An 18,822-nucleotide genomic window follows, 5' to 3' on the forward strand; every position below is an offset into this window, starting at 1 on the left:
TTAATTTTGCTTAGTTTTGGGGTTAATTTCTGTCCATTTCATAACCACCTAAACACTCAGACAAGACGGGAAGTTTGGGTAGTTGTGCTACCCATTAAGTGTACCGAGAATAAGGTCACATGGTGGCAGCAGCAGAAGTGAAAACAGCAATAAAGCCTGAAGGTGAGGGAGAGGAGAGCAGTGATTACAGTGAAACTGTGTCCTAAGCCACATTAACAAACCTCCTCCTGCCGTCAGTCTCTCATTTGTGTGCAGTTCGCCAGAGGGTGTATTTGGAGTAGAAGAGTTTAAATTGGAACACATTTGCAATTTTAAACATGGATGGTTTGAGGGTTTCCTTCAGGTATTTTTTTTTTTTTTTTTTTTATTTATTATTCACAATATCAAAAGAAACGGGAGTAAATGTTGGTTATGTGATGGGTCAATGAAAATTGTTTCTCAAACCAAATGTATGAGTTTTCTTGATTACATTTTTCCTAAGTTAACCAGAAAAAGTAAGTACAATACCCTTATTACTACACTGCAACAGCAATTTATTTCTTATATTTCCCAAAATCATATAAGGAATAACTCAACGGGATTTAACAGGCCCTCTGTTTTGCCTGGTCCTCCAGCTAGTACTAGGAAATGCGCAGACCTTTAGTTCTCAGATAAAGGGCATACAGAATATTTCCATTTTGGACACACAGTATTAAAAAATACCATCCCACAGTGAGCTTTAGAAAGTAGTGCTCCTCAACCAAATATCGATGTAAAGATGTCAAAGTAATGTTTGCGTATAGGCGGAAGTAGTAATTATTTGATGTTTTCTTGTTTGTAGGCATACATGTAATTTTTGTTCTCGTATTCTGTAGTATGGACTATATATCGATGAGCCAAAGTATTAGCCAGCTGCCCAGTGGTTCCATATTCAGGCTTACCTCATTGTTCCTGGCCAATCAAGTGCCTCCTGTGTTTGCCTTGATACTTGGGAGATGTCACCTCTGGAGATCTTTTTCATGCTGTTATTCACTGTTGTGATTCTTCCTATGAGCAGCCACAGCAATGTTCCTCACACTCAGTAGATGTCACAACTGTTCTTTTGTTTTTTGCCGTGTCAACGTCTCGAGCTGTTTGCTGTAAGAAAGATGAAAACCTTGATAACTTTGTGGAGGTTGCCACTACCCTAGTTTTTTACTTCATTAGTTCATATCATAAGCCTTCAGTTTACTTCACGATCAACGTTTTAGCCCCAGTGGTATGAAAGTAATCATGTGACAGATGGACACAACCCTTAGCATTTCGTGTGTGTGAGTGCATATGTATGTATAAATATTATATACTGTGTATGTGTGTATATATATATATATATATATATATATATATAATATGTGTGTATATATATATATAAAAATGCGACACTTAAAATTTTTTTTTTTTTTTTTTACATCTTCTTGCCTCCTCTGATCTCGCATCAGTTTCTAAGACGCATCGAATTTTGTTGCAGCAGCACAGTTACCAATTTCTTTTGCTACTTCAATGATGTTTAATTTAAAACCAGCTTCATATTTTCTTCTGATCGAACGCTCCATCACAGATAAGGGATGCTCCTACGATAAAGGTGTATGAGGGTGTGAGAAAAAAAAAACAAAACACAAAACGGTGCAAACGTCGCTTTAGCATAGTTCAGGTATTACTGTGTGGTCACATAGGCACAATATATAGAAAAAAAGGCCGTATGCTCTGTGGTTCCTCTCTCAGGTGGGCGTTAGCATATCGTAATCTCTTGGACCAATAGCGTGAGTTTTCCGCATTTCACTTGTTTGACCGACATAATAAAGTACCAGAAATTGTACAGTATATACGGTATGTGTGTGTGTGTGTGTGTGTGTGTGTGTGTGTGTGTGTGTGTATATATATGTATATATATATATATATATATATATATATATATATATATATATATATATAATACTGTATAATATACTAGCTATGCTACCTGTCTAAGACATGCTGAAGTCTAATCAACATAGAACTCATGTTTTTAATTTGATGAAGAGGTTGTCCATTTTGGTAGACCAATTTTCTTATTTACAGACTCTTATTTGGTATTTTAGATTTATTTATTTATTTATTTTTAAACCCTTCTTCTACATGTTTGGAAAATTTAAAAATTGTTCTTCCTAACCTTAGCAACCGGACAGACACACAGATACAGAGACACTTGTCTTTTTATTAAGATGGTGACAATGGGATAATGGTTTTCCTGTGAATGTGAGGAGTTGTTCAGTGTTTTCCTTTCAGGTGTAATAATTGCAGTGTGCACAGATGTCTTTCTTAATCACTTGTGTAGGCCTAGGACTCTTTCTAACAGCTGCCATTTTGTGGTTCACCAAGGTTTCAAACTGGGGTTCTGTCTCTTAACAATGGGATGTGAATATGAAAAGGGACACATCTTCTCATCCCGGGACACCACCTATAGATACCAGAGGTTCCCAGGTGTGTTGAATGCGGAAGTAATAGTAGACTAGTTGGAAAATATATTAAGGAGATTATAAGACTTGGTCATAAGGTGAGGAAATCCCTAGAGGCTCCAGCTGCACATACTTGGCTTATGTTCTTCCTGTATGCTTAAAAAGAGAATGGGACTGCTGAGTGTTCAGCGCTGTTTACGCTTGTGCGGGAGTGGACTTCTGTCACACACAGTTTTTGCAGCTTTCTCTTACTAACTTGGTACCTCCTAAAACTGAGGAAACATGAATAATGTTATAGCCATAATATGTACTTTCACCAATACAATCTTTTAAATGAGATCAAAAAATATTAAAGAGCCATCTCCATGATTTTTGCCCACTTATTCCAGCACTGTGTTTTTGGATTGTGGCCTACCCTAGCAGCAGCAGCAGTAGGTGCAAGGTAGGAACTCACAGTATATGGGAGAAGACTCACACACATATACTAGTCCATTATACACTGAGCAGTCAACAAAACCTCCATGTCGTTTGAGATGTGGGAGGAAATGTGGACAAGCCGATGGGAATACCCATTTAGATGCAGAGAGAAAAAGAAAATGCCATACTGTCAGTTTGTGACAGGTTTGTAATTTGTACCCATGGCTGTAAACCTGTGTGTGTAACAGCAGCATTTACCACTGTGTCTTGGTACCATGCATATTATGGAATTAATCAAAGGTTCATCCATTTGTTCTTTCATTTTGTGAATCTACTTTGTTTATTATAAGGTAGTGGAACCATATGCTTTCTATTAAATACAACTCCATTTTTACAATCACACTGTAGCGATAAAATGTTTAACCATTGTGATTAGAGTAATTTAATTTCTTCACATACTGTACAGTGCTGCACTTTTCTTGTAAGATATAGAAAATGTAGGAAGCTTAAATTCTGGGCAGCAAGGTATAGTATAGTGGCACCATGATTAGCACTACTGCCTTATGGATACAGCATACTGGGTTTGAATCCTGTTCCTGGGCTTCATCTGTGCGGATTCTGCATGTTCTCCCCATTTCTGTGTGGTTTTTTTGTTCTTTTTTTTCCCCTCTCTCTTCTCCGGGTACCGTCATTGTTTCCAAAACTGAGTGTGTCACTTAATTTTCTCAGTGTAAGTATGGTGGTTGTTATGTGCATGAGTGGGTCCTGTGATAGACTGGTGGTCTGTCCAGGATAGTGGATGCTCTTAATATAGTTTGTGCTAAACAACTGTCACTTGAAAGTGGGTTTAAAAATGTTATGAATATAGATAGATAGATACTTTATTAATCCCAAGGGGAAATTCACATAATTTGTATTATAGATTTTTTTTATTATAGAATTTATTATATAATTATTATTATAAAATTTGTAATGTGGGATGGCATGGTAGCACAGTGGTTAACGTTGCAGTGGAACTACACTAGGAGAATGGAGTTCGAATTCAGATTAGTCGCTGACAGTGTTTCCAATGTTCCTGGATGTTTACTGTGGGAACTGTAAATTTCCTCAAAAAACTGTGTGCTTGGTTTAGTTGACCACATAAATGAAGGGTTTGCGAGCGAGTGACTGTGTGCTATGACAGACCAGTGATGGATGTGTTCATTAAGGAATACCAAGTACAGTTAACCTTTCTAAGCCCTAAAAGGTTTAAATGTAGTAAAAAATGTACTGCAGAATTCAGCAAGGAGGACAGTAATAACTAAAGTGTGTTTGCCGCACATAAAGTATCAAACAGTAAGTGGAGTCCAGAAAAGAACAACATGTAGCTTTTTAGATATGACCACACAGCTTTTAAGTTGAAATCATTCTCCCACAACAGTACTGACACAGAATGTTTAAAGTGCAAGTTTTCTTTGCACAAAGCTTTTGCTGAAGTCATCAAGCAATGCTTAACTGAACCATTAAAGTTATTGAACTGGTTGTCATTAAGAAAGCTTACCAGTGCTGTGTGTTCAGCAAATCCCATCACAGAGGCCTGCTTTCGGAAAAAACGTTAAGCAAATCCTGGAGGATTTCCTCCGCTCCATGTATACTTATGTGGGTGTCTTTCTTTTGTTTGTTACAAATGTTACACTTTTTAAACATTATTTCTTTGGTATATTAGTAGGGCTTCCTTTAAACATGATTGCATAATATCTGTTATGCACTTTTTGATCCCAAAGGGAGAAAAGATTCTTTTCTAGGTAATATGTTACCCAGGAAAGGGATGAGCAACTTGCTGTGTACTAGGCGTACTTTAAAAGATGTTTTATATTCTCCAAAATACGCATCACACTGGAATAGTTGTATTCGTGTATGGCATAAAGTAGCTCTTGCCTTATTCCCTTGCCAGTGCACTGTGCTTTATATAAATAATACTGCATTTTATTTTTCTTTAATTTTGTGCCCTGATAAACTATGGAGCCTCACAATTCCAGAGTCCTGACTTCAAATCTCTGCCTAAGCTTTATTTGATGTCCATTTTTTGTGTCAGTTTCCTATGGGTACTCTGGTGTCCTGGGGAGTGGTTGATTAGTGACTCTAAATTGGTGTATGCTATGTGAGTGATTGCGGGTGTGCAGTGTGATTGACTAGAACCCCACCTCAGTGTTTGGTTTCTGCCTTGCGTTTGAGGCTAAGAACCAATAGTCAGCCCCCCTCAGTCTTATAGCCCTGTATATAGAACAAGTGGGTCTCAAAAATGAATGAAATAATGAATGAATCACCAGCTTAGAGCCTGAGGCTGGTTAAAAAGTATTAATATATTTTAAACATGTTGTCAGTTTTTGCAAATAACGATCCTTGCAATAAATCATTAATTATTACACATTCACTTAATTCTCATTAATCAAAATAGTGGCTGCATATATATGTATTTATATATGTGATTGTAATGTATGTACAATAAATGTAAATAAGCATAATACAGAATCCCACACTCCTGTGAAATGTCTGCTTTGTGCAAACAGTGCCCTCTTGAGGTTCACATTCAGATTTATGAATTGACAAAGTCCTCTACTGTATTTAGACTTTATAAGTACTGCGAAGCATGGTTTGATTTTTTTTTTAACTCTATATCTGGATACATCACTACTGAGAATATTATTGAGTAGCTATTTTTATTAAAATGCATATTTGCCATTTCCGGAAAGGCTTTGACATTTAACTGTTGGTCAATTAATACAAAGTAAAGGAAGTAGCATCTTACACAGAATGGAGTGAATGATGGGAACACTTTCAAAGAGGGAGCCCACCTCAGCCTGGCTGTCCAAATGTTATTTCATTTGTAAAACTTCATCTCAGTAATGCAGCCTGACAGACATGCCATCATGTACCCACCTTTTGAAGAAAAACACTTGTAAACGCTGAACAACATCATACGTTTAGTAGGATTTCTTTGTGAATCTTTGCAGTGTTATATTGTCTGAAATCATGGAGACCTCGCTAATCTAGAATAGAATCTCATTTTAGATAATCACATACGCATTTGTGTGGCCTTATGTTAATTATATTGACTCCTCACACTTCTTTGTAAATTGTGTTTTTATGATGTGTGTAAGGCACCCTTTTAAATTTTACCCACAGAAACCTGTAATACTACACTGCTGCATTTGGTATCTCTCGAATGATTAACAGCTTCAAAGAAGTGTTTGCATCTGCTAGAACATCTAGTGATACACTCGGAATCCATGTTTAACTAAATTGGTATTTAGTATAAAGGGGAGTACGGTCAGTACCAGGATTACAGTCATGAGCTCTTGGACAGCGTACACACTGGCAAGGGCAATGGGACACTGCACACCATCTGTAAGTGAGTGGAGTGCTGACAAAAGGATTGTGGGCTGGGGTGCCATTCCCTGTGTTTTACCAAGTATACAAGAGGGCAGTGGACCCAGCATTTTAGATGGGTTGCCTGATCCTCTGCCAAAAGGGAGATCAGGACCCTAAAGGCTAACTGAAGACTTAAGGGTGTTGGCTTCAAGTAGCCTCCTCTGTTGCTGGGTGGTTTTTCTCTATATCCAAAGCATTGTTCGAGGAATATGTGATGAAACGGATTAAGCAATATAAATCAGTCCACCAGGAGGCATCAGAATGCCTAACTGAGAATATTTTAATACTGAAGTTCTAGGGTGTTGTACAGTGTTAGCCATTATGAATGTAGAGAAAAGCCAAGCAAAATGACACCTTTTATTGGCTAACTAAAAAGATTACAATATGCAAGCTTTCAATTCAACTCAGGCCCCTTCTTCTTGTCCGAAGAAGGGGCCTGAGTTGCCTTGAATACTGAAGTTGAAATTTATAGATATGAGGATAATTACTTCCATCATGTTACATGCCACAATTTTTTTTTTAATTTGTCACAATTGAATAAATACACAATTCTAAAATGGTGCCATGATTCTTATCTGCAAGTCAAAAAAACAAAAAAAAAAAAAAAAAAACAAACACTGTTACTGATATTCATAGAGACCACCTGTCATACAACAAAGGAGAATGCAGTTAAGAAGTTACATTCACACCCACTTTAACTCTAAATCTTCACTTTAATTAAGCAGCTCAACACAGAATAAACAGGACAATTTCAGGATGAACTGTCATCGTACAGTACTTGCCAATGTCTTATCTTTTTAAAGGCTTCTTTTTAGAAACAAGTGAAAGAAAACGTCTTCCTGAAATGAAGGACACATTTTAAAATCCTTTATAATGGCTTTACTGTTTGTGAAACTGATAAAAATGAACTGTCCAATTATTCTACAAAATGTGGCTGCCTTTCTTGGGTACAGCTCTCATTTTTCAACAACAGAGCAGACTTGGATGTTTTCTTTGGGCTTGCTGCTTCCTAATTTGTCGTTTATTGGGGTAATCAACACAGGGGAAGGATTGGGACTATCAAAACTAGGAAATATACCATATGTTTTATTGGATTAGTGACATAATGAAAACTTGAGATTAAAAAAAATATTTTGCCAAGTTTCCAGCTGCAATATTATGAATAGCCTGTAAAATGCACATTTTATCCAGATCTTCTTAAGTAATCATTTTAATTGCATAGTCTCTTTATTCTTTTTGTTTATATATTTATTTTGATTAGTTATTTTGCAATAACTTTCCAGACTACTTGTGTACCACTCTTTTAATATTGCAGACATTGATCATTGAGTGTTTCTATGTTTTTGCCAATAGGTGGCACTATGAATTCACTGTATTAAATGAAGAAGTAAAGATGCTGAGCCCCCCTGAGTGCGGAGACATTCTGAACAGGTGGTGCTACATGGTGACGGAATTCAATGCATTTATGTTAACTGCCTTCAAACGGGCTCTTAATGAGCGACGGTCCTCACTAGAGCAGCTGTTCATAGAGCCCCTTTCAATGTTAATCTGATGAGAGTAAGCTGCTGTTCATGTGGTGGCAATAATGTCTGCTGTTAAATGAGAATAGTGTCAATGTTACAAGTCATCATGACTGAAGTGCTTCATTGATCTCTGTGACAAGTGGGTGATACACAGTACAGTAATTGGCTCTACTGTTTTATCAGTTTGGTATGTTCTAACATGTAAAATTTAATTAAACTATTTAAGATAGCTGAATAAATGCTAGTGAGGAAGACAGGATCCAAACGTTAGATTTAAAATAAACAGAGCTATTGTTTTTTTTTTAGAGTAACTGTTGTGTCTAAACTCCTAAGCATGTATATAATATGATCTTGTGTCTTCAGTGCAATGGATATACTTTTTCACTTCAGTTGAAACCTAGAAATAAATATGCTGCTTGAACTGCATTTGTCCACTAATCTACACTCACCTGGCAACCTTGCGGTTGAAAGTCCACCGCTCTCAACAGTACAAACTGCAAGCTAATTTAAGACTCATGTCTTACTGCCCAGCAACTGTTTCTGTATGAATAGGCCGCAAGCCCTTCATGATCATGCATGGAATTGAGTGGGTGTGAAAAATAAATAAGCAGATGTTACATTCCCAGAGTCCCAAATGCCTGTCCAGTATAGCATATGCTGTTCGATTCTGTTGTACTCATTCTTTTCTTTTTTTTGAAATGTGTTTGCGTGTGGTTAAAGAACAGCTTACATACAGGAGGGAATTGCTAATGAGCCACATTTATGAAAACTACCTTAAGATTTTAGCACAGAGCATTCAAATTTGTAGGTTATCGAAACGTGTAGTATAGGATTATGTCCAGGTTTATGACTTGAATCCAAACACAAGATGCTTTGTCTGTGGAGGTTTCTGAAGTCTTTTTGGTTCTGCTCTGTCTTAAAATATAACAATAAACTTAATGATGCTATTATTTAAAAATACTTTTTTGGTAAAAAGGTGAACTGTTAATCTATAATAATGGCCAAATATACCCATTGATTAAAATATTTAAGAGATTTTTGTCAAGTTAGTTAATAATTTAAATAAAGGTAATGCAATTATAATCAACTTGGTAAGAAATAAAAAATGCAGATCCATCATAATAAAAATTACACCATGTAAGTCACTCACTGCCTGCTAGAGGTAAAGCCACCCATTGCTTAAGCACATTCTTCCTTATTTTTCTGTTTCTTCAGGATTTCATGAAAGGAAGCGGATGACGAGGAACAGCTTGTAAGGGTCAGTATGACATCGGTTGCCGCTGAGTTCGACCACATGGAGATCCAACAGCCTTACAGTGAAGTGAATAACCGCTGGGATGCAGATGATTGGGATAATGAAAACAGCTCTGCCAGGCTGTTTGAGCGCTCCCGCATAAAGGCCTTAGCTGGTAAGCAAATGTCCTTTGTTTGGCAAGTTAATGCGCCAGATATTGGGCTTATATTGCATCACCTACAGTACATATATAAATACATATACACTATACTTCCGTACAATTCTGAGTTGTGGGCACTAGTAGGCACAAGGAGTGACACAAAGCTGGAACATGGCCCCAGTCTATTGCAGTGCCCACACATTCACACACCTACACTCAAATATAGACATTTAAAAAAAATAATCAAATTTTACCAACCCAGCTGCAATTATATTCAAATTCAAAACAAATAAAAGCAATGTCATTTTTCAAAAATCTATGTTCACTTATTAAACATTGCAGGTTTACAATTACCCAGCCCCCACTTTTTAAAAATAAATTTTTTTGTTGGGCACAAAGTCTTCAAACATATTTTGCCCCGCCACAAAGGCATTCATCATTCTGGAAAAATTGTCCTCTGCCTCATTTGGATTAAATAACAAAATGCCCAAAATCAGTGAAGCCATAGTATCCATGATTGAAACTTGTATCTATTAATATTCAAATGTTCTCCATTAAGGCTGATGTGCTTCAAAACTAGGGCGGCACGGTGGCGCAGTGGGTAGTGCTGCTGCCTCGCAGTTAGGAGACCGTGGAGTTTGCATGTTCTCCCCGTGTATGCGTGGGTTTCCTCCAGGTACTCTGGTTTCCTCCAAAGACATGCAGGTTAGGTGCATTGGTGATTCTAAATTGTCCCTAATGTGTGCTTGGTGTGTGGGTGTGTATGCCCTGTGCCCTGAGTTGGCTGGGATTGGCTCCAGCAGACCCCCGTGACCCTGTAGTAGTTAGGATATAGCAGGTTGGATAGTGGATGGATGTTTCAAAACTATTACCATTTCATCAGGCCATGACAAACTGGGACCTAAACATACAAGTACAGTAGATTGCTTACATCTCATTAAAGCTTTACATTCCATATGCAGTTAGTATACTGTATGCTCAAGATGGGGTACTCACAACAAAGTCTTACCAACAATAAAGGACTCTGAAACATGTCTAAGGCAAATAGTCTTCATTTTTACTTACTGTGCAAACAAAACCTAGCGTCTATTTAGAGAGCACCAAATTAAAAACAGGCTCTGGTGTTCCAGTAACCTCAATATGACAAATTATTAGGAGCTTCTCGAGACCACCAGCCTGATAAGTGTCATACAATATTGTTAAATAAATGAGAACCCAAAATGTTAGAAGCCTTTGTGGTCAGGTGAAAAAATGTTGGATGTCTTTGTGCTCCAGTAAAATGTTTGTGTATTTTTTTTAAAGTGTAGGTTGGGTAATTATGAACCTGTCATCTTTAATATGTGAATACAGATTTTTTGAAAAATAACCTTGCTGTTCGTCATTTTAAATTGCTAAATTTAGACTTGGCAGTTAACTTAACATGCATGTCTTTGGGGAAGAGGGAGGAAAACAGGAATACTCTTATAGAAAAAAACAATTCAAGCTCCACATAGGCAATGGTGCAAAGCACAAGGTTTGAACACTGGGTTCATGATACAGTAGCACTAACCACTGCACATCATGCCACTCACTGCATCCTCTACATTCTTGTCCCAAAAGACAAGAACCTATTTTGCAGTTTCGTGCAGATGCATCTCTTTTCATTTCGCTTCATGCAGCACATCTAGAGTGCATGTTTATGTGCCGTTTTCTGCACCAGTTTACATAGTAATTTATTTGTTATACTAATTAACTGTATTTTTTTTTTTTTTGCTTCTAATTTGTTTTTGAATCTTATTTCATTTGGTCAAAACTATACATATTTCGTATAGCTCTTAGGTAAGCATGAACATGCAACAATTACCTGCCATTTTCTGTGGGGTTTGACAATGGAGATGAATGGCTCAGCTGGGAAAAGCATGCAAAAAGAAAGGTCATACAAGTTTTTGAAGATCTCTGTATTGTAGACAAGAAAATAAGGAAAATCCAGGATCTACTGCACCATTTCTTTGCCCTTTTGTGGCTCTTGCCTTGTTTGCTTTTAGAAGGCATTATTGTTATTTTTTTTGAATATGAAAACTTACAACATCTCTTTTGTGATCAGAAGAGGTAAGCCTGGTGAAAGTAGACTGTCTTTTTTGCAGTTCTTTTTATGCTTTTTTTCTCTTCAAGCAAAATGTATATTAAATTAATCAACTTCATGCCCTAGTGTCTTTTGAAAAGGCCCTTTAATTCTTAATGGTGAATGTGAGAACTTGTATTTCGTACCTCTGTATATTTTTTACATCATAGTCAATTTGTTTTGTTTTGTCCATGCAATAACCAAAATGTAACTGATAACTGTGCCTGTAAGCCAAGACAACAACAGTTCCACATATATCCATTTTGACTTTACATTTGAAGAAAAGCAAAATCATGTTTGTGTAGCAATGACAGCTAGCAAATGGACATGTACCCAATCATATTATACGTTGGAATTTAGTTGTGTTTGCTGTCAAGATCTAGGAGCTGTGTAAAGTAAAAGGCTCTCAAGTTCTACATGACAAACTACTGACAACAAATTAAACCTCCCCTAACCATAATCCTCTTGGAAATGTGATGTATGGTAACTGATTGACTTGTAATTCTTTACTGTCGCTTAATAGCTGAGTCGATGTGTAATTTTACATTACAGGTGCTCTGAATTGCTTTGTCTTTTTTACTGTATTGCATGTTCTGGGAGCTTACTGACAGAAATGAAGGTGGCACTAGGAGAAGAGTCAGAGCTTAGGTCTGCCTTGATTTCATTGAAAAACAAGTACTAATGGAGGAAGTGCAGCATGTTTATAGCATTGTAGACTATGACTTTCCAGATGAAGGCTATAGATGTTCAGTGTAGGTAGTTTTTTCAACCATTTATTCAGCTGTCTGGCCGAACAAACACAATTACTATAAGCTAAACATCTGTTATTTGAGAATAAATCTGGTTCTCCAGAGTTTGACAGAGAAAGCAAGTCATAAAAATATTTAATTTGATCAAAGACTTAATTTAATTTGCTACTTAGTTGAGCCACTGACATTTGAATGCTCAATAAAGTTTCAGACAAGCAACACCCTGCATTATTGGGAGCCTTTGTTATTAAATGTGATACAACTTTTTCAGTTCTGGAAACATCTAGGGTACTTAATGTCACATGTTCCTTCTACAAGAAATCTTTATGGTATATGTGTCACATTCAGAGATGGTCAGAAACCGATAGTAACTATACATGTAACCATACCAGTAATAAGTGTATGTGCAAGTACATTTTCTGTTCACATACAATAATCAGATAGGCTGGGGAAAAAAAAAACCAAAGGGATCATTTAGAGTGGTGGCAACAGACAAGTAAGCCCTAAGAGGGCGGCTGGCCCTGACAACTGTGCAGCTGTAAAACATGTACAAAGTGGTAGCTATAGCGTGCAAGCAGTCCAGCTCCCTATCTCCTTCACAAGTCTGCGTCATTCTTCCCATCACACTAAAACACTAAAATTCTCTGTGCCAGCGTGGCGTTCTCTTCTTTTCACCTTTAGGTGTTGGGTCATTACAGGTAGCCAACTTCCGTTCTAACTGTGCGCCATGCTACACTGATAGGATGAGTGATCACCAAGCCCCAAAATCGTACACAACAAGAGTGCAGTGTGCATGTGGCTAGTCCTGTTGATTCGATTTCTACCTGGACATAATGTGGACACTGGAGATAATGATATAAATGGGGACAAAGATGTAAAGGAAACAATTTCTTTGTCTGTGAAATGGAAGTCTTAAGGTGATTGAAAGCTGGTAAGTGTCCAGTGGATGAGGGAGTTTCTTTGCAAGTTCTATGGGAAGAGTAATTAAAAAAAGATGCAAACAAAGTAACAGCCTCTTAATGCATATGAGGAAATGCCATTGAGGGAGGAATCTATAGAAATGCATCAGCGCAATCTCACAAATCTTGGGCCAGGTTGTAGATAAGAGCCAAACTATGAGTAGACCTTTAAGGCAAAGCAAAGTATTTTTGAAATGATTATCCTGCTACCAAGAACTGCTCCGGAAGAGAAATGGGTTTGTTGTCTACATCATCAACAAGCCAAGGGTTGCAGATAAACCTACAAGCTTAACGGTCATTTTAAGTATCATTATTGCTTGTTTGTATTTTCAACCATTGGTGAATAAAAATTCATTATTTGTATTTGTATTTTCACACATCTAATAAAATATGGTATAATAACGCTATCTAGTGCTGTTTGTTAGTTAGCCACATTCTATAAATGTATCTTGAGCACCAAAAGTATTACTGTGTGTATACTGCACACATATATAATGCATATGTACAGTTTGTGTGCATACAAGTGTGTGTTATATTTAAATAGATAAAAATAAAGTTGTATAGTTGTAAACTCAGTTGCAGTAAGTATGTGCAAAATATAAAAGATATAGACAATCCAAAAATTTGCTAAAACAACTTTCAACCTGAGCATTCACTGAATTGGATCAGAATTGTGAATCTATCAAAAGCCATGTTAATGAAGATCCTCTGCTGGGACAGCACATACAACCTGCTGTAAAGCTGAGGTCTTGGAGAATTAATGGACAGGAGCAGTGATGGACGTTCCACCTCCCCATCCACACATCACCTAACTCATTAAGTACCATCTGGTGACTTAGATGAACCATTACATTGTAGTATACTCACTCACCTCTGGCCTTCTTCCCAATGGAATCTCTCAGAATGTTCTTTGTATCATCCAGTGATCTGAAATCATTAGTGACAGCAGAAGATGTTAGAAAACCGTCACCTATGGTACTTTGGCTGGCACCTTCTATTGGCAGAATGAAAATATCAGTGTGTTGAAATGAGGCTTAGTGCTTGATAATGTTAAGCATTAAGTATTAAATGCTTGAAGTATTTTAAAGAAACTACCATTGCCACAAGGCTATAATGATATTAAAAAGGTAAAATAAGTTCAATTTTAACAATATTGAACATTTTCACAGTAACAACTTACTTTTATTTACCCCATGGACTTGCTTGAAGTGAAACTGAATTTAATATAATCTTATTAAAAAGAAGCAGTGGTCATTAAGGCACCCGATCAAATTTAAAACAAAAGCTTTAAAATGTAGTCCTCGTGTCTCTTGGAAGCTGAGAATATCTATGCATGGTGACTCAGTTCTTTGAGATTGCACAATTATTACATGCCCATCTTTTAAAAAAAGTATGGCTGCCCAGTTTATTCCTTCACTACATATGCAATAACCTTTCCCACTTTGAGGTATGCTTACTAGTAACTAGCATTCTGAATTTTGACCATGTTTTAATGGTGGTTCAAGCCGTCATACTGTACTGTTTTGCAGGTCATATGTTTTGACAAATTAAACATGTTTATTCCTGTCACTTAAAACAACATAATTGCATTATTTTAAAACCTTTTTCTTGCCGGGAGGCAGCTGGTTTCCATTTACTTATTTGGGTGACACCTTTATCCAAGGTGACTTAAAAAACTAGGGACTACAATTGGTTACATTTCTTTTGTTTTTCCAATTGGAGCAGAGGCAGGTAAAGTGACTTGCTCATGGTCACACAGTGTCGGTGGGATTTGAACCCCCTGCCTCAGAGACTAAAGTCCAACTCCTTAATCATTACGCCACACTAACTGCCTACTATGGTTACATCATGAGCATTGGTATTTTTTGAAAAGCAAATGATACATTTTAGGTACAGTGAAGGAAAAACAAAGCAAGGTAAATCATTGTTCGTCAGTGTCTCTTGCCTGTTGTCTATGTCATATGTCACTACCTAGCTGTGATATCGGCAGTGGTGAAGAAGTTTCATTTGTTCCCTAGAAAGGAAACCCAAATGGACAATGCTGATGGCTGAGGCCAAGCACTCCTTCTGGTGAGTCTCTGTTGGCCCCTTCCACAAAATCCCACTCTACTGTGGCCAGTCTTAGAAATCTGTTTGCATTTAATTAATATTGTTGTTTTTGAAAAGCAGCAAGGTTTTGTTAATTCATTACCTTAGTTGTGAGAAAGCTTGATTGTACTTTCCCATGTGGTGTCCAACCCTGTATTTCTGTGTGTCATCAGCTGTAGTTTATTCTCTTCTTTGAAAAAATCTGTCTTTTAAAATAATTTACTTAATCAGTGTGTCTCTTACTGTGTGTGTTTTTCCTTCTAGGCTGAAAACGTTTATTCTAAATGTATTTCCTGACAAGCCTAACTGCCACCACACATTCTTGGTGCTAAGGGGAACCAGATGTCTTTATGCGATCAAAGAGTAATAGGAGCTGATAGCATAAAACAACATTATGTGGTTGATGACAGCATTTATTTATCTGTTTTTTTTTGTTTGTTGTGTTTATTTTACTTAGAGGAATTACTTAGTCCATTATTTAGCTGGCATCTTTCTAAAGGATGAGCATTATAGCACTGGGCACTATCAATATCTAAAATTTATTTGCTAGAGTTGCCAAAACATTTTGATACACTTTCTATACTTCATTTGGAATTAATAAGAAATATCTGTAACTTATTGTAAGGATGTTTTTAAATGTGCTGCCCTTTCTTACAGTGCTGCAGAGCAATCTGTTTTCTAGCATACTTGACCCCCAGTATGGTTTTGTGCATTTTTGAATAATGGGCAGTTATTCAGTTTCTGGTGGCAGAGAAGGGTTCCAAAATGCATATTTACAGCCTGTTTAAAATGTACACTGAAACAAAAGTAATTGTTAGTAGTTGTACTTCATGATTTTTGTGGGATCTGAAAAAGGTCAAGCAGAGCCCATTGACACGCCTTTTTCTGGTATGCTGGTGAATTCTTCCCAAGAGGACCAACAGATAATGACCATTAAGGCTGCAGCAGAGCCCTCAGTACCCAAAGGAAGTGTGGACAATACTGTTGATCCCTCTGGATTTTTAAAAGCGTGTGCACATTAGCTTCCGTGATGCCTAACTGTTGTCCAAAAAGGAGTGTGAAAAGGGATGTGTTCTCATGTTAAACGGCTCAAGTTGAACACTTTTTGTCAATAGGAATGATACATGGACCCATCACTTTGTGTCGGGATACACTACAGTCATTGAATTGACCATATCCAGCTTCTACTCAGAAAAAAGTTGTAAGTTTGCTCCTTTAGCAGAAGCAGTCAAAGCCACTGCTTTTTGGGATGCAGTAGATTTTTTATTTTTGTTTTTTTAGGTAGGTACCATCCCACATGCCTAAAGTATTCATTTAGAACTGTACATTCAGAGTCTTCAAAAAGTTGCAGATGCTTTTAACGCGAGTTCAACTTCACCAAAATATTGCTGCATTCCTCAGCATGGCAATGCAACATCACACACAAGTTTGAAAACACAGGAAATAATCACAAATCTCTACTGGACTATTCTTTGAGAGCTTTTAAGAACTAACAAAATCTGAGCTGTAGGTAGCTGGCAAAGACACTATCTGTGAGAAAGTATTTGAGAAAAAGGATGATGTAATTGAAGGGATTCAGACTGGAATAAGAATGGGTTACATGCTCTTGTTTAATTTGAAGTTAATGGAGTAGAAAAGTGAGGCATGTAAACATTCCAAAATATCTCTAGCTATCCTCAGAGTGTTTAAGCAATTTTAGAATAAATTACTAGCAAATAAAAATGGTGCTCTAATCCTATACAAGCAACCCACAACATTTACAGTACATATACTCGGGTCATAAATAAAACTCTGCATAGTGTGCTGCTGAGATGACTGTAACAATGTGAATAGTCTAAAGATGCTGATATAAATGTCTAAAATTAGTTACCAAACAACTGTCTAAGGTGTCTGTTATAAATAAGATGAACCTGTGTTACATAGAAGAAAGCCATCAGCTCAAGCAGGCATGTTCTGCATGGCTGGAAAGAAACATGACTGTAATAGTAGAGGCGCCCATGATGACACATTGCGAGCAGCAGATAAAACCTGTGTCTCATGTTTAAGCTTTATAAATGGGTTTGGTAGTATGCTATATGTCTTGTGACCATGTAATTTCAGAGGATCTCCAGTGATTCTGTTTTTAATAGGTGCTTTTCACCCTTTCTCTGGGAATACTTCTGATACATAGGTTTCTAGATTATTGGTTGGTGTCCTGTTGCTCTAAATTGTAAACATACAAGGTAGGATAAAATTGTCTGACACATTCTAAGATTTCAGGTTGATTTTGAAATTCTTGAGACTTCTTTTTTTGATTTTGAAGAATCTATTTAACACACTGCTTTGTAAAAAATTTGCATCTCGCATATGATTTATGGATTTTATACACATTTACCTAGGGTGGATATCTCTTAGTCTGCCTGCCAGCATGGCTTACAGTTTACATTTGTGGTATGAATATATGCAGTGTGTGTTCATTTACACTCTATGTGTGTGTGTGTATATATATATATATATATATATATATATATATATATATATATATATATTGGGGTTGCATGGTGTACTTTTTGATTTGACAAGATCCGGAATCCTCTATCAATAGGAAAGAGGTGTGTAGTGTGGCACAATGGTGCTGCACAACAAGGAGGTGAGCGATTGTGTGCCGTACCAGAGAGAATGGAATAGGACAGGGTAGGTCGGGTTGGTTCAGGTTTGGAGTTATTTGATTTGGAACTGTTTTGGTATTGGTACTAAGGTCTGAAAACTGGTATTGATACCAAAGTCAAAATTTCAGTAGATGTGTGCGTGCGTATATTTGTGTTTTGCCTATGTTATTTTTGTAAATTAACTCTTTGAGGGCTGAATATTTCTTTCCAAAAAAACTTAGTTTTCTGAAAAGCACACAATGCACTAGTTTCACACATAAATCACATAAAACGTCTGTCGCTATGTGCTGTGGCTGCTGTTGGTGCCTGGTCGGCATCTATGGCAGCAGTGGCTGTGCAGGGACAGCTTGATGGCCAGCAGGAAAGCATGGTGGGCCAGCTACCTCTCTGCCTTCGCACAGCAGGTGGGCGATAGTGGCAGTCGCTGTGTGATGCAATATGGTTTGTACCTCTTGTCATCATAAGTGGTGGTCCTCCTAGGCGAACGCTGCTGTAAGCATATCGGCTACATGAACGTGTTCAGCACCACGAACAACTGGGGACCAATAGGCTGATGCAGGTACCTCAATTTCGTTTTTGATCTCCATCTCCAGATCACTTGCATCAAACTCCGAGTCCGAAAAGTCAGACTCTGATTCAGTGATAATACAGAAAACGTCCATGGAGTATTTTGCTTTGCACATTTGCTTTAGTCTCACCAGACTTTGATGCCATTTTTGGGGCTGTTTGCTCTTCACTACTCCTACACTTGCAGGGAATCAAAGTCAAATCAGCAAAGCTATGTAACTTTCCTTCAAGCAAAGAGAGTCAAACTAAAACGGAAGGGCAAGTTTTGTCTCAGTTTACAGCCGATTACCGTCTTATACCCCTGATTTTGACAAAAGTCAACATCAGCCCTGAAAGAGTTAAGTATCATAAACTTTATAACACTAAAGGCATTCCTGTTTAGCATTTGAAAATGCTGTTTGCTTGCTTACTTCACCAAATTTACATTTGCACTTTTTACAGGTTATGACAATTTTATGTTAAATATCATGATATTTACATGCCTGTTGTCAGCGTTTATTTATCAATGGAGT

The 18,822-nt window shown here is 37.2% G+C and overlaps 1 protein-coding gene across 1 annotated transcript in view; it reads left to right on the forward strand.

Moving 5' to 3' along the window:
* sptbn1 (spectrin, beta, non-erythrocytic 1) overlaps positions 1–18,822 on the forward strand; it is a 271,534-nt gene that overhangs the window by 100,127 nt on the left and 152,585 nt on the right. The window contains exon 2 of the mRNA XM_028820329.2: positions 9,020–9,213. Within this exon, the coding sequence (XP_028676162.1) occupies positions 9,069–9,213 (145 nt within the window). The 5' untranslated portion in view covers positions 9,020–9,068. The remainder of the gene's footprint in view (positions 1–9,019; positions 9,214–18,822) is intronic.

The sequence above is a fragment of the Erpetoichthys calabaricus genome, chromosome 15, assembly GCF_900747795.2.
Source record: "Erpetoichthys calabaricus chromosome 15, fErpCal1.3, whole genome shotgun sequence".
NCBI lineage: Eukaryota > Metazoa > Chordata > Cladistia > Polypteriformes > Polypteridae > Erpetoichthys > Erpetoichthys calabaricus.